We start from the raw sequence: 15,793 nt of genomic DNA, 5'->3' as shown, positions 1-15,793 counted from the left end.
TGCCTGCTTGTAATCTTGTCAGTGGCACTAGGAATGCGTCTCTTTTTGCTGTGTCATCTTGCTGCATCAGCTCTCCGTGTGTGTGGTGCCACTTCTGGGCAGGCAGGACTTCCTTTCATGAGGGGTGGCTCTCCTTATGGGGCGCACTTCTTGTGCGTGGGGCTCCCCTACCTGGGGGACATCCCTGCGAGGCATGGCACACCTTGCGCACATCAGCACTGCGTGTAAGCCACCTCACCACAGGGGTCAGGAGGCCTGACCATGTGGTAGGCAGACACTCCATCCATTGAGCCAAGTCCACTTCCCCCCTTACTTTCTAAAAGACAGAATTGTTAGGAAAGCAAATCAAGATTTTATCAGCTTCATTTAAAAATGGAAAAAGTACACAAATATATTATACATTAGGAAAATAAAAATCTCCACTAAAATGTCAATAATCCTCCTTTCATCTTGTATCTTTTAACTATCATCTTTTCTTTCTCCTTGCCTTAACCAATGTAGTTTTTAAGAGCCTATAGCTTATACAATTTGGGATATCATGAAGGAAAAGAAGAAAGCTGCAAATTCAAATAGGAACAAAGGCGAATTTCGTTAGACTGGTGTATTAGTCAGCCAAAGGGCTGACTTTCTGCGAAGTACCAGAAATCCATTGGCTTTTGCAAAGGGTATTTATTTGGGGTAGAAGCTTATAGTTATAAGGCCCTAAAGAATCCAACTCAAGGTACCATAAGAGGTACTTCCTCACCAAAATCTGTTGCTACATGTTGAAGCAAGATAATGGGCAATGTCTGTGAGGATTCAACCTGCCACTTTCCTCTTGAGGCTCCATGGGCCCAGCTTCTTCTGTACATCTCAGCTGTAAGCTGGCATAGTGTCAGCTGCTCTGTTCTCTTCAGTTGCAAACTATCAGGTAAATGGCGCAGCTCCCTTTCTGGGGCCTTAGGATCAAAGCTGACAAAGTCCTCTTCTCTGGCATCTATGGAGCTATCTCTCTACCCCTTTGTCTTCTTGACTGTGTGTCCGCTTATATAGCCCACCAAGGGGGTTGGGATTCAACCCTGTAGGCCTTAATGATGAGGTTGAATCAAAGCCCTAATCTTGCTTTAATCAAGTAAACTTAAAGCCTTTGAATTTAAATCAGTCAAAGGGTACCATGCCCAGAAGAACAGACCAGTTTACAAACATAATCAATATCTCATTTTGGAATTCATAAATAATATTAATATGCCACAGATGGGAAAGAAATTCCAATGAATTACAAGTTTTAAAAAGCTAACTAATACTACAAATATCATGAATGCCAGAAAAATAACATACTATTTTTATTAATTCACTGCCTGAATACTTCCATGATACTTAGCCACAGAACAGCTCTGGCTCCCATATACTTCAAACCTTGTTTCTTCCCTACTTCCCACCTACTGCTGGTGAAGAGCTTTATGTCGCATTCCTACTGTAACACGCCAGCAGACCCTGCCCCTCAGGTTAGCTGTGTCAGAGCAGAAGGCGGCAGAATTCTTGGGTGCCATTTTGTCACTGAAGTGGCTAGCAGTAATTCTACATGGCAGAGTCCGTGAGCCACGTAACGATGTCTCACTAAGCCTATATTAGTTTCCCATGTCTGCCATAGCAAAGTCCCACAAACTGGAGGCTTAAAACAACAGAAAGTTATTCTCTCTCAGTTCTGGAGACTGGGAGTCTGAAATCAAGGAGTTGGCAGGGCCATGGTCCTTCTGAGGCTCTAGGGGAGGATCCTTCCTTGCCTCTTGCTAGCTTCTGGTGGTTGCCAGCAATCCTTGGTGCTTCTTGGCTTGTAGTTGTAGTTGCATCATTCCAGTCTCGGCCTCTGTCATCATGTGGCCTTCTTCCCTGTGTTTCTCTGTGTTGGGATAAAAGGATACCAGTCATGGTATTCAGGGCTTACCATAACCCAGTAGGACCTCATCTTAACCTATCTAATTACATCTGCAAAGATGATGGTTGCAAATAAGATTACATTCTGATATCCCTGTCTACATAAAATAACATGACTTTAAAATGCTGTTTGACCTAATCTAAGGGGGAAATGGAAAGGAGAAATGAGTTTATATGGCTACGAGTCTCTAAAAAAGAGTCTGGAGGCTGTCAGAAGGATTGCCCTTATGCACAACTGAGCAGAGTCTAAGAGACAGATAAAGTAGATACAACCCCCAGGTATTGGTTCCTTTGAGGGCTAAAGAGGCCTATGGGTGCTATGGTCATGGCAGATGGGGTTAACTGCCATGTCAGATGGCCCTTCTTTGGAGCTGGTGTTTATGCGTGATGAATCTGGACTCAGATGGGATCTCTCTTCTTAAGACTTTCATGCTACTGTGCTGGAGTTGTAGTTGGTGTCGGGGTTTAAGATATATTTAGGGGATCTGAATCTCTGGACTGACAATGTGATAGCCAGGCCCTGAGCCTCAACAGACTCCAGCACCTACAATCTGATTTATTGGACTCACCTCACTCAGCTAAGATGGAGTTGAAGAAGGACAACCACCACACCATGGAGCCTAGAGTGCCTACAACTGAAAGCGAGAGGATTGCATCCAGTATCCTTGAGGAATCTGAGCCTCCTCTTGACATAGAGGTGCAATGGACACAACCAATCCAATGTCCACAGAGAAAAGGTGGCATTGGAGTGGGAAAAGTGGACATGGTGGCTAGTGGGTATGGGGAATGGCAGGAAGAGATGAGATGTGGAGGCGCCTTTGGGACTTAGAGTTTCCCTGGATGGTGCTTCAGGGGCAATCACCGGACATTGTAAATCCTCACAGGGCCCACTGGATGGAATGGGGGAAAGTATGGGCCATGATGTGGACCATTGACCATGAGGTGCAGAGGTGCCCAGAGACGTACTTACCAAGTGCAATGGATGTGTCATGATGATGGGAATGAGTGTTGCTGGGGGGGGAGTGGTGGGGTGGAGGTGGTGGGGTTGAAGGGGTCCTCATATATTTTTTTTAATGTAATATTTTTACAAAATAAATTAAAATAAATAAATAAATAATAATTTAAAAAAAAAAGATTACATTCTGAGGTTCCAGGAGGATGTGAATTTTGGGGAACATTAAACATTCCCTAATTCTATTCCCCTTAGCCAAATCCCCAAAATGCCCACAACTCCAATGCCATTCAATACAAGGGGAAGAGTGATGAAAGAATGTTGGAGTGGAAAGATTGTATCTAATTGTGTTTAAAAATATGTGAGTACACAAACACATTGCTAGGACCCCCTTCAAGGCCAGAAAAGGGACCCTGAACTTTCAGCTTCATTAGTTTCACTGTAAATCTGCCTCTGATCCAAATTGTGTCAAAAGATGGTTTACACATGGTCTCTACTTTCTTATATTCTAAATCACTTGTTTCTAAATTAATTATAAATGCACCCGTGATGTCTGAGCCATTTTTAAAGGGAAAAATTTTTAACAAGGTAAAATATTACCTGTAAAGTTGAAGTACCTTTTCCACTTTTCCAATTCCAATTCCCTTTCTGACTGTGTCTCTTACCACCATTCTCCTTGCTTACCCCACACCATCCACCATGGCTTCCTTGCTGTTGCTCAGACAGGCAACCACACTCCCACCTGAGGAGCTTTGCCCTACCTCTACCCTCTGCCTAGGCCATTCTTACCCTAGACCCCCAGATATCTGCTTATTAATAGTTCCTTCCCTGTCTTCCTTCAAGTATTTATTCAAATGAGGCCTAATCATCACCTTATAAAGGATGTCTTACCTCAACCCCATCCCCTACCCATGCTCCTGAGTTCCCTTACCCTATTCCATGTTTTCTCTTTTGCCATACTAATTATCTCCTCCTAACTCACTATATAATGTATTTATTTATTGCTTACTGTCTTTTTACCCCATTCAAATGTAAGCTTTATGAAGGCAGAGCCTTTGCTATTTGGTTCATTGATGGCTCCCAAGTGCCTAAAATAATGCCTGACATGTGGTCCTTAAGAAATATTAGCTTTTAATTATCCCTTGACTCACCTCAGTAATCATCTCCTCCAAAAAGATCTTAATATTTCCTCCATACCTGATACTCTGGAAAAGGGTACATTGCCATAGCACTCTGTGCTTATCTTTATTATAGGAATTAAGATATTATATTGGAAATACTTACTTCTCTCTCTGTCCTTCCACATTAATGGAAGAAACGGCACCAAGAATCCTGCCGCCTCCCATTAACGTAGCCCACTAAATTGAACAGAGAGGAAACACAAGCCCAGAGAGGAGACATGGCTTTTCATCACTTTATTTTATAATCTATTAGTATGAGAGTATTAGTATGAGAGAGCCAGGACCAGCCTCAGTTTCCTTTTTTATTGTCTTGGGCAGAACTAGGTGGTTTGTATGCAACACCATATACTTCCTTGCCCACTTAGTAAGCTACAACTTTTTCTGAATTCCTGATCAACTAGGGGCTCTACCCTCTGAAGAAGATTAAACTTGCTGCTCCCAAGCAGAAATCCTCAAAGCTTGGACCCCTGCACCACACTACATTCTTTAAGATGGGTCTCTTTCTGATTCTCTTTGGCAGCTCATTCAGCACACGAGGTGATTGCGGTCTCTGGCAGCAACGTGAGCCTAAACATCTTGCAACAATTGCCTTGTGACTACAGTCAACTAAACTGGTATTATTCCAAGGGCCAGAAAATTGTAGAATTGGATTCAGGCTTGAAGAAACCTACATATTTTGGGTCTAAATTTAAGGGCAGGGTCAACCTTGATTCTTCAAGTGGCAGCTTAAGCATCTTTGATGTAAAGAAAGAAGACAGCAGTATCTACCTCTTGAAAGTGTTGCATGAAGCTGGGAATGAGGACGAAAGGGACATCTCATTGCAAGTGTTTGGTGAGTAAGAGGAGTCAAAAGGTCCACCCTGCTTCCCTGCTGAGGGTCCCTGGTGAACCACTGGATGACTTCCTTACGTTCATGGGGACGCTATCTGGGAGGAGGAGAGTAAAACCTTGGAACAGGCTTGATTCATTTCTCCTAGATCCTATTCTACTTGAGAATCAGCCAGAAGACCCCAAAAATAATAGCCCTGGGACAGCTAAAATCTCTTATGCAGTTAGTGAGACTATGGTGTGGAGAGAAAGAAAACAGTAGAGATGGTTTCCTCTCTATTCCCTTCATTCTATCCTATCTATCAACACAAATCAGTTCTGAGCTCATCTTAATTATATTTCTGAACAAAGACTTCCTCAGACTTGAAAAAGAAAGAAGAGATAAAGGATGGGTGGAAGAAGGCAGGAGCTATGGGGAACTGTGCCTTGCAAGTCAACTACCTCAAGGGATTCCATTATAATTTCATCTGGTGAAACAGTGTTAATATCAGATGGAGATATGAAGGCTGTTTCCTCAGGGGAGGCGATTTCAGGGTTATTAGACAAAGCAGGGTAAATCTCTTCAGACTCAGGTGGGCAGACTGATTCCTCAGGGAAGACTGTTATAGGTTTATCTGGCAAAGAAGACTCAGAAGAATTTAAGGGTTCAGTGTCCCCACCATCATCATAATCAACCCATATGTTTCAATTTCAATTTTCAGGATCCCATTCCTTCCCAACTAATGCCCTCACTTTAACAGCAGATAACCTGCAAAGTTGAGAATTCAATTTGTGTTATAATTCAGCTACTTACATGATGAGTCTCTGCATTTGGTTTTCAGAAATATCAAGTCCACGGCTGTAAGCAATAAGAGATTCTTTTAAGGCAAACACGAAAACTTTCATGTCATTCATGTAGCACTTGAGCTGGGAATTTGAAAACCAGAGCTCACCCCTGCCCCTCTTTTTAAACAGTTTTATCCAGTATAATTAGAAATGACCAGCCACATCATTATAATTTTTACCTTCACAAAAATCTGCTAAGTGCCACTACACTGTTACTCAGAGTCTCGCCTTAAAAGCACTTGAGTAGGAATAGCCAATGGTGATATTTGCATACCTCTATTGCAAATTCATGCCATGGGTTAGTAGTGCCCTTTTGATCATTGGAGAAAGAGTCATTAGTGCCTTTATATCTAATCAAATTGGAGAACCAATTCTAAAAGCCCCAAAACCAACTAAGAAATCTCATCCTTAAGACTCTATTTCTCAAGAATCACTTTTGGTATCAAAATCTGTGTTGGGTTCTCCAGAGAAACAGAACTGACAGGATGTAATAAAATCTTTCTTTGTATATAATATATGTATGTATATATATGTAATATTCAGATATTTATTATAGGAATTGGCTGATGCATTTGTGGGGATTGGCAAGTCTGAATTCTGTAGAGCAGGTCAAAAATTGGGAAGTCCAAAGAAGGTGAGGTTGAAATCACCATGAGAAGTTGGCTACCTGAAGTAGAGGCAGGGATTCTTCTTGCTGACTTCTGAAACCCTTAGTTCTGGCTTTATAACCTCCAACTGATCGGATGAGGAGCCTCCCCTCACGGCTGAGGGCAATCTTCTTTGCTGGGTGTAGATACAATCAGCCATAGATGCAATCAATTGACAATAAATGCAAATCCACCCATGAAATACCCTCAGAGTAACAATCAGGCCAGCTCTTGTTTGACCAAACAACTAGACACCACATCCTAGCCGGATGACCTGTGAAATTAACCATCACATAGGGCTTTTTTTTAACCTTTCAGAATGGGTTGGATAAAAACTTAGTCGTTCACTACTTCCGCTCATAGCTCCCTCCTAACCAGTGTCTATGGAAGAAACATAAAGGCATTATATTGGAGTCAGAGCTGGGTTCAAAACTTAGGTTAGCCACTTACCAGCTCTGTGACTGAGGACAAAGATCTTCACATCTCTGGGCCTATATTAGGTAAGGATTTTTTATGGCAATGAACAGAAACCAATTCAATGTTTCTTTAGCAAAAAAAACAAAAACAAAAACCGTGATTATTTTTAAGTACCTCTTTAAATGCTATTTAAAGCAAGTCAAGAAGTTTAAAAGAGTCAGGAATGGCTAAAGTGAAGATAATGGAAATCTTAACACTGGCCAAGAATTCTAGAATCTATGGACAACAAGACTGAGGGTTCTTGTTTACACAAAATATCTCTCAAAGGCTAGACTTTTGTACGTCTCAGTTAAATTCTCAAGAGAGAGAACCTGATTGGCCCAGCTTGGTTCAGGTATGTGTACCTGGTTCAAGCATTTATGGCCCAAAGGATTGGATTATATAAAGCAGAAACATGGTTCCTAGGGAGGTCTCCTTAGGGTTGGAGTGGGAAATTATTAAAGAAGGGCAAGGCAGACATCTAAGATAGGTGTTCTTCTCAGAGCATTGGGTTTCTTATCATATAATGAGAATAATTATATCTACCTTTTAGGGTGTTACGAGGATCAAAGTAGATAATGAAAAAATATTTTAAAAATACAGTTCAAATATATAATATTGTATATATTCAGGTCCCACAAGATGGTCTTAGCTAAGAGGCCAGAGGCCCCACTACCTCCTCAATTCCTCCATTCATAACCAGTTTGCCAATTTTCTGAGTATTTAAAAATCCATAATCCAGGCTAGCTTTCAGTACATTCTGCCTGGGGGTAAGAACCAGAGGATGGTTTCTGGGGGAGGAATTGTCCTTCAAGTCAGCCTAGGCTTTTCTGATAGCTCAAAATGAAGATCTTAGAGCCAGAACACCCCATCTGACTCAATACACTACACTCACAAATTGTCTAGTTCTGTGCTGTCACCGTGGGAAATGAGGAAGGAGTATAAGCTATGAGGTTAGAACACAGGAAATGGTGAAAAGTGGAATAAATATTGCTCCATTATAGTGTGCGGGTGTAGTCCAGCAAGCTGAGAAGGTTTTGCAGAGATGGAGTTAAGCGTTCAGGAGGTCACACTGATGGAGCTTTTATAGCCCCTCCACATGTTTACAACTTCTGCCACATTTGAATCTGAGCCACATTAATTCCATAGGCACTTTACCCCTGAGCAGAATGGAAAGATCCCAGAGGATTTTTGGAAAACCTAGCCCTAGCCAAGGAAGGATAGACACTGGACATATTACTTCACTTTTAATTCAATAGTGGAACAACTGCAGTGATAATATATGAGCTCTAACACATATAAAACACTTGCACTTTGGTAAAGCTTTTCTCCATGGCCAGTGCAATTTTATCTTGCTAACACTGCGGAGTAGGGTTGTTTTACAGATGAGGGAAAGAAAGAAAGAAAGTTCCTCCAGTGTCACTCCACCAGATCCAAGTCCAGAATCCAGACTGGTCTCACTCCAAAACTAGTGTTTTATCCTTCCTATCACATAACTGCTTCCTTCACAATTTGTTCATTCGTTCATCCATTCATTCTATTCATTCATTCTTCATTTTATCAGATATTGATAGAGTATCTGCTATGAGGCAGGCATGTGCTAGACACTGGTATACCAAAGTTAACAGACAGACTCAGTGCTGCTCATCACTGCTGACATGAGGTTCTCAGTAGCACTGCCAGAGTCCAGGAAGATGAGATGTCCCCTGGTGGTTGTACAAAGTGCTTTGCCATGTAAGGGCTGGTACCTCTTATCCTGGGACTCTCACTGAATCTGAGCCTGAGAGACTAAGTCAAAGAAATCTTGAAGAATAGAAGGCCAAGCCACCAGCGATGGGCCATTGCTAGAGAAGAGACCCTGCGCAGTTGGGACACCCAGTTTGAACCCAGCAGATCTGTCCTCCAAGACTGCTGTTCTCTCTGACTCACAGGTCAAAACCCTGTTTTGTTCCTGGGTGCATGTATTTGACTCTGGCTCCCCCTCCTGGATTCAGCTTAGCTTTACCTCCAAGGGAGTAGCTTTTGAAGCCTCCTGAAGTGAAAAATGCTCACTGCCTCCCTCTGTAGGGACCTTTTTCCATCATTATCTGTACTTGGGGACCCCAGCCCTCCCCAGGTCCCTTTGTACTTTGTTGGTTAAACTTTTGCAGCATAAATAAATGCCTCATAAATGCATAAATTCATTATCTCATAATTTACCATAGTTTCTCTTTGCAGACCCTCTACCCAATCTTGTTATAAAAATTGAGCGACGTGAAGAAAATAACAGCTGTCACATAAAACTGTCTTGTGCGATTGAGGATTCTTCTGTAAACTACACCTGGTTTGGAGATTCAGGACCCTTTCCAAAGGAGCTCCAGAACAGCGTGCTTGAAATCACCCTTACGCCAGAAAACTATTCTAAGTATTTTACCTGCCAAGTCAGAAATCCTGTGAGCAGCAGGAATGACACAGTCTACTTCACTCTGCCCTGTACTCTGGGTAAGAAATATCCATGAAGGAGAGGGAGAAATGAGGTGGGCACAGGGTGATTCATTGTCCCGTGAAGGAAGAAAAGTGGAGAGGTCCTACTTGGTCTCTCCATAGACCCTGGTGGAGAACCCCACAGCATCTGGTAGACATGGGAAAGCTGCACACCTTGCCTTTGGTGATCTCGGTGACCTCACATGCAAAGGGCAGTTGGCTTCAGATCTCTGATGGGCCTCCTGCTCTCACAATGCACGGTCTAAAATCTGAGGCCAGGGTAATTGTCGGACATCTGAGACACCTGGATGAGCAGGGAGGAAAAGGATAAGTGGCCTGTCACATCAGAGTTTGGGAGAACAATCCAGACAATGCTGAAGAGGTGCATAGAGGTGTTCCTGGTGAAAGCCTTATCCTTGGGTAGAGACTCTCTGCTCCTTGAAAGTTTAGAAAGGCACCTTTGGGTTTCACATTTCAGATTCATCTGTGTCTCCTGGGAGGAGGCCCTCACTTGAGCATCACTCCTGGCTCTAGATCAGGCCTACAGGGATCCCAAATTAGGGTAGGTAAGATCACAGGGTTTAGAATCAGTCACACCTGGAGCTAATCCTGGGTTGTCACTGACTGGACAATTTCAAATTTGTTTCCTTCTTAAATAAAAGACAAAATACTAGTTTTTATCATGGGGTTATAAGGAGGATTAAACGAGACAATATGTTTGACTTATCTAGCATAGTACCTGTCATTTGACAAGTCCCCAATGAATAGTAGTTAAATTAGGCTCAGGCTTGAGCTCTGGAGACACTAGGGGTTTAGGGGACCCCTTAATAAATTTGCCTCACTATCTCTAGCATTCTGGGCTCTGTGCTCCCCTACACCCTTGAAATCACATCTCGGGTATATAAATTCTACCAAACAACTCGCACCTGTGGTGCTGGCTGATATTTGCCTGCCATGCCCAGTCATCAGGGATCATGACTTCCAGAGTTATTGCTTCCTCTGGTCCTTCTGGACCCAGTCTACCCTCCCACCTGTACTGATTTCTTTACCTCTGCTCCTACACATGGATGATAAAAACTTGATGTTCTTCTGTATTCTTCCTAACCAATCAGCCATGTCCCTTCTGGCCTCTCTATATAGTCCCTGTTCTCCTGTTATCACAGACCCAATGTGACAGTTATTTTTGGTGTCTAACCATGAGACTACAGTTTGGCTGGGGGGTTCCAAAACCACATGTGGACATCACATCCTGAGACCCAGAAGAAGGAGGAGGCACAATTCCTGTTCTTCATAAAATGAGGCTGTAGGAAGGATGAAAGCAATAATACATCCATTTTTTTTGAAAGGGCTAAACCCATCTTTTCCTTTTTTAGTTACCCCGAAACACCCTAGAAAAGCACCCGAAATCTCTCCTCTCCATTTTATTACTTGTTCCATTTTCCCTTTTTCTTTTCTCCTTCCCTTCCCTTCCTTCCTTCCTTCCTTCCTTCCTTCCTTCCTTCCTTCCTTCCTTCCTTCCTTCCTTCCTTCCTTCCTTCCTTCCTTCCTTCCTTCCTTCCTTCCTTCCTTCCTTCCTTCCTTCCTTCTTTCCTTCCTTCCTTCTTTCCTTCTTTCCTTCCTTCCATCCATTTTTCTTTATTTTTTCACTCTTTTATCCCTTTTTTTTCTAAACTTCCTCTCCATCTCCTAGTTGGTACAGCTTGTGAGTGATGTAGAGAAACAAGGAAGTAGTCCTTTTTCTCTAAAGTCAGCAGTGCAAGGCATAAAATAGTCATCTATCTATACCTGAAGCTCTGCCCTAACTTATTGATGTCTGGTATAGGGGAGTGATTATATCCCACAGATATGTCAAGGTAACTTTCAAGTACCTAGCTAAGCCAGTGATATTTAAGGGATTTGGGCACTCTTTATACTTTACAGCTGGAGAGATTGAGTTCTTATGAGGGAAAGGATGCCCTGGGACCACTGTGGCCAGATCCAGGGAGGCAAACTCCGTCCCCTGCTCTACTACCAGGTCTGTGTCCAGCACCACCCCCACTCCTTCCCAAAACCAAGGCACCTAAGAATTTGTGTTTTTCTTGTTCTTTCAGCTCGATCATCTGGTGTTTCTTCGGTTGCAACTTGGCTAGTGGTTATAATGCCATTTGTTCTTGGCCTTCTGTTTACCTAGGATGAACTCTTATAACTCAAGAATGAAACTTCAAGGCTACAAGATCTTGCTTTCATCAGCAACCATTTATATGACAGTTAAACCAGACAGGAGCTCTGGCTATATAAGATGGAGGAAAATGTGTTGTTGAGAGTGTGTGATATTGAAAATCTAAGGATTTTCAAATAAACTTTTTTCAAACATTGTTAATATTTTATTTTATATTCCCTAATTGTTTCTCAATACACACATGCAGAGATAGAGATAGATAGATAGACAGACAGACAGACAGACAGATAGATAGATAGATAGATATACAAAGATACGTATTTGTTCTTCCCACCAAAAAATGAGATGGGAATACAAGTGTTTTCTTTCTTATTTAAATAAACATTTGCTATGATTATCAAAGTTGCCCTAAATCTATTAGACAGAATCTGCTCTGCCAGCATGGACAAATAGGAACATAAAGATACAACAGTGGGGAGTGGAAATGACTCAAGCATGAGCTCCTGCTTCCCACATGGGAGGTCCCTGGTTTGGTCCCCGGTGCCTCCTAAAAACAAAAACAAACAACAAACAAATGAGAAAACCAACTGAGGAGAGCTGATGTGGCTCAGTGGTTGAGTGCTGGCTTCCCATATATGACTTTCCAGGTTCATTCCCTGACCCCAGTACCCAAAAAAAAAAAAAAAAAAAAAGATACAATGGAGAATATCCTGGGATCAGAGTTCACCTCTAACTCTTCCTCCAACATCCATGTTAAACCTCCTGGGGTTTCAGCTCTCCCAAGCTTTCCTGGTCTGCTGGCCTCAACTTTCCAGCCCTTTTGAAGAAAGCACCCATTTGGTTTCCTTGGAATATTGGGCCAGGCTTACTTCCCCAGAACTGATGATGCAACTTTGCCACATAAGAAGGGTCCTCCAAGTCTTTCAAGGGGAGCTTTATTCCCCCTCCTCTTTTTCACCATTTATTTTCATTTGCTAAAAGCTTCTGGGAGCAATATACCAGAAATGGGTTAGGTTTTAAAATGGGAATTTATTAGGCTAAAAGCTTACAGTTCCAAGACGGTGAAAATGTCCAAATCAATGCATTATTGGAGATGCTGTCTCACTGAAGGTTGGTTGTTGGCAATCCTGGACTCCTGCCATGTGGCAAGGCACAATGGGAGCTCTGGCCATCTCAGCCTTCTCCTCCTGGCTTGTTTTTTCTATGCTTGTCTCTTCCTTCTCCTCCAGGTCTTGTTGCTTCAACTTGGGGCTGCTCTGCTCTGTCTCTGACTTTTCTCTTTCTCCCAGGTTTATCAACATGTAGAGGTTTCTTTCTGCCACTGTAGCTTTTTTTCCTGGGTGTCTGTAGTTGTTTAGTTTTCTATTTATAAAGGCTTCCAATAAGAAGATTAAGACCCACCCTGTGCCCCACAATCTAATCAAAAGCCCTTAACCAAATTAATCTAATTATAAAATAAGCAGATGTGGCTCAAGTGATAAGGGCTCTGCCGACCATATGGGACCACCCGGGTTCAAACCCTGGGGCCTCCTGGTGAAAAGGAAGAGAAAGCGTGCCTGCATGGTGAGCTGAGTGCCCATGTGGTGAGCCAAGTGCCCAAGTGGGTGCCCACACAATGAGCTGAGTGCCCATGTGGTGAGCTGAGTGCCCACACAAGTGCCCACATGGCCAGCCGAGTGCCCACGTGAGTGTGTAGTTAGCAAGTGCCCGCAAAGTGAGCCAGTGTCCATGTGATGAGCTGAGTGCCCACATGAGTGCCTGCATGGCAAGCCAAGTGCCCAGGTGGTGAGCCGAGTGTCCGCATGGTGATTCAGTGCCCGTGTGGTGAGCCGAGTACTCACACAGCAAGCTGAATGCCTGCACAAGTGAGTCACACAGTAAGATGATGACACAACAAAAAGAGAGATGAAGGGAAGAGTCAAGGTGAAGAGCAGCAGAGACCAGGAACTGAAGTGGTGCAATTGACAGGGAACCTTTCTCCACATCAGAGGTCCCCAGGATCAAATCCCAGTGAATCTTAGAGGAGAGAAAGACCAGAAGAGAAGACAAAAAGAGAAATAGAAACAGAAGATCATACAGTGAATGGACACAGACAGCAAGAACAGCAGGGTGTGGGAGGGGAATGGGAAGGAAAAAAGTGATCTAACCAAAAGGTCCCTTAACTGAATCTAATCAAAAGCCTCCATCTACAATTGGTTTACAGGCACAGGAATGGGTTTGTCTTAAGAAGAAGATTTTCTGGGGTCTGCAAAAAACTCTGACCAGTATACTATTGTTGTTGTGGGGGCAACTCTTCAAATTGTAGTTGTATCATGGGATCCAATGTAACCACCATATCAACAAAATGTTCTCTCTAGAGTCCTTCATTATTCACACACAGGTTCCCTCAGGCCCTCCACTCACATATCACCTGGCACTTTTGCTTTATGTTCTCCTCTTTTAAATCTCCTCAAGGGAGAGAGGCTCACTAATGAATGCACTCTCTCTTCAGGAAACTGTCCCACCATGGAACACGTTCTCTTTAAACCAGACCATTTTACCCCACATCCCACCAGCTTTCTACAGCCTTTGATTTCTTCTGATGCGAAGACAATGTTGTATGTTCACCAAAACCTTTCATTTTCCTATTGGGCCAATAGGAAAACTCTGTTTTCCAGCTCTCCTGTTATCTAGAAAGAACGGTGTGACTGGTTCTGGTAAGTAAAATGTTAATATAGCAGGAAGTCAAGAACTCTGAGAAGTGGAGCCACCTAGTGCAAGGAACCTGTGGCCAAGCCACTGTTCGAAGAACAGTTGCCTGGACTGGATGACAAGAAATTTGGGGTTTTTTCAGTTACCACAGAATAACCTGGGCTCCCTAAGGCACCCATCCTCTCCCTCAGCTCAGCCTCCCATCTGACTATCCCTCCTTTCTCTGAGTAGCACCCTTTCCCTTTTCCTCACTTTTTCTTGGTGGAAGAAGAAGTTTTCTTGGGGATAACAAGTCCTCAAACTCTCAGAATATTTGATCTTCAGAAGTTTCTGCATCTGCCTTAAGTCAGGTTTTCTAGACTCAACAATGAGCACAGGGAATCAAAAAAATTACATACCCACACATATGCACAGACACAAGCATACACTCATACGTGCACAAATGGAGTGAAAGGGAATTTCTGAGAAAAGCAGTGAGAAGAAAAAAAAAACACCACTTTATGTTACTGATAAGCATGTACCTTAGCTGCTAAGGGTCAGACACATTTTTCCATGGGTCACCTTTATATTGGTTGTAGTTACTTGAAAACCTGAAGCATACCTCACCTTAGATAGCCCAAGCCACAAGCACCAATTCTTCCCGACCTGTCCCACCCCTTCAAGGAAACACTGGATGCATAATTTATGGGGCCCAGTGCAAAATGGAAATATGGGGCCCCTTGTTCAAAAAGTAGGAAAAAGGTGCCATTAAAGGCTTTGAAATATAAATATTTTTCCTTTCTTCTCCAGTCTTTCTCATGACTTGTCATGGTGTTTGTTATTTGCTATTTAATGTCTTTCTAAATAAAGAGAAATTGAAAATTGAAATTATCATCAAGGATTTTACCATTAATTTTTATGTTGTGCAACATTAATTTTAAATGCAAATATGAGAGCATTTAGGAATTTCTGGATGGTGATGGTAGAGCATTAAACCAAGGCCAGGGCCCTTCTGAACACAGGGTCCTGTGTTCAGATCACATGCCCAGGAAGCCAGACTTCACTCAAGGGAACATGATACCCTATGCCAAAGCAACTCCCTTCTCTGAAAGTTCTAGTGCCTGATTCTAGGCCTGATTCTTCCAGGCTTCCCAGCCCCTCATATATTTCTATACATCAAAATAATGAATATCAATGAACTCAAGCCATTTGTCTTTTTGCAAGGAGGATGTTCTGGCCATTGCCCAGAGTTCTCATAATGAGCAGCCTCAAGTGACCTGAAATTTCAGGACAAGTCATTTTCATACCATCCCTTGGCCTGATCTGGTGAACTCTGCAGTACTGTCCCCTGCTGGCTCCATTGTAGTGAGTTTAAGTAAAACTTAAAGCCTTGGGTTAGATTAGAGTTTCCCAAATTTTAATTTTATCTTGTGAAAATGCAGACGGAGTCAGATATTTGGGGTGGAGTCTAAGATTTTGCATTTCCAGCAAGTTGCCAGGTCATGCGACAGTCCATGGATCACTTTTTGAGCAGCAAGGCGCACAATGATATCTAAGCTTCCCTGCTGTTCTGTCTTTCATTTTCATGGTTCTAGACCGCTCCATGGGTCTGATTCTTCTCCTCCACTTCCTTCCTGGCTCTGCCTCTGGTTGTCAGACTGTTTCCTTTCTCAAGTTAAAATTTCCACTGGTTTCCCCA

General features: G+C 42.7%; 2 protein-coding genes across 2 annotated transcripts in view; both read left to right on the top strand.

The window, feature by feature from the left end:
• LOC101428943 (intelectin-2) overlaps nucleotides 1-15,793 on the top strand; it is a 399,980-nt gene that overhangs the window by 279,506 nt on the left and 104,681 nt on the right. The gene's annotated exons all lie outside the window — the stretch shown is intronic.
• CD48 (CD48 molecule) lies at nucleotides 4,561-11,625 on the top strand (the record flags this gene model as incomplete). The annotated part of the gene is made up of 3 exons (XM_058309310.1): nucleotides 4,561-4,879; nucleotides 9,021-9,284; nucleotides 11,357-11,625. Coding segments are annotated over 3 exons (663 nt in total), but the record flags the coding sequence as incomplete, so codon positions are not given.

Source organism: Dasypus novemcinctus, chromosome 13, assembly GCF_030445035.2.
Source record: "Dasypus novemcinctus isolate mDasNov1 chromosome 13, mDasNov1.1.hap2, whole genome shotgun sequence".
NCBI classification, from domain to species: domain Eukaryota; kingdom Metazoa; phylum Chordata; class Mammalia; order Cingulata; family Dasypodidae; genus Dasypus; species Dasypus novemcinctus.
Note: the sequence above shows the minus strand (reverse complement) of the source record. Positions and strands in the feature narration are given on the sequence as shown.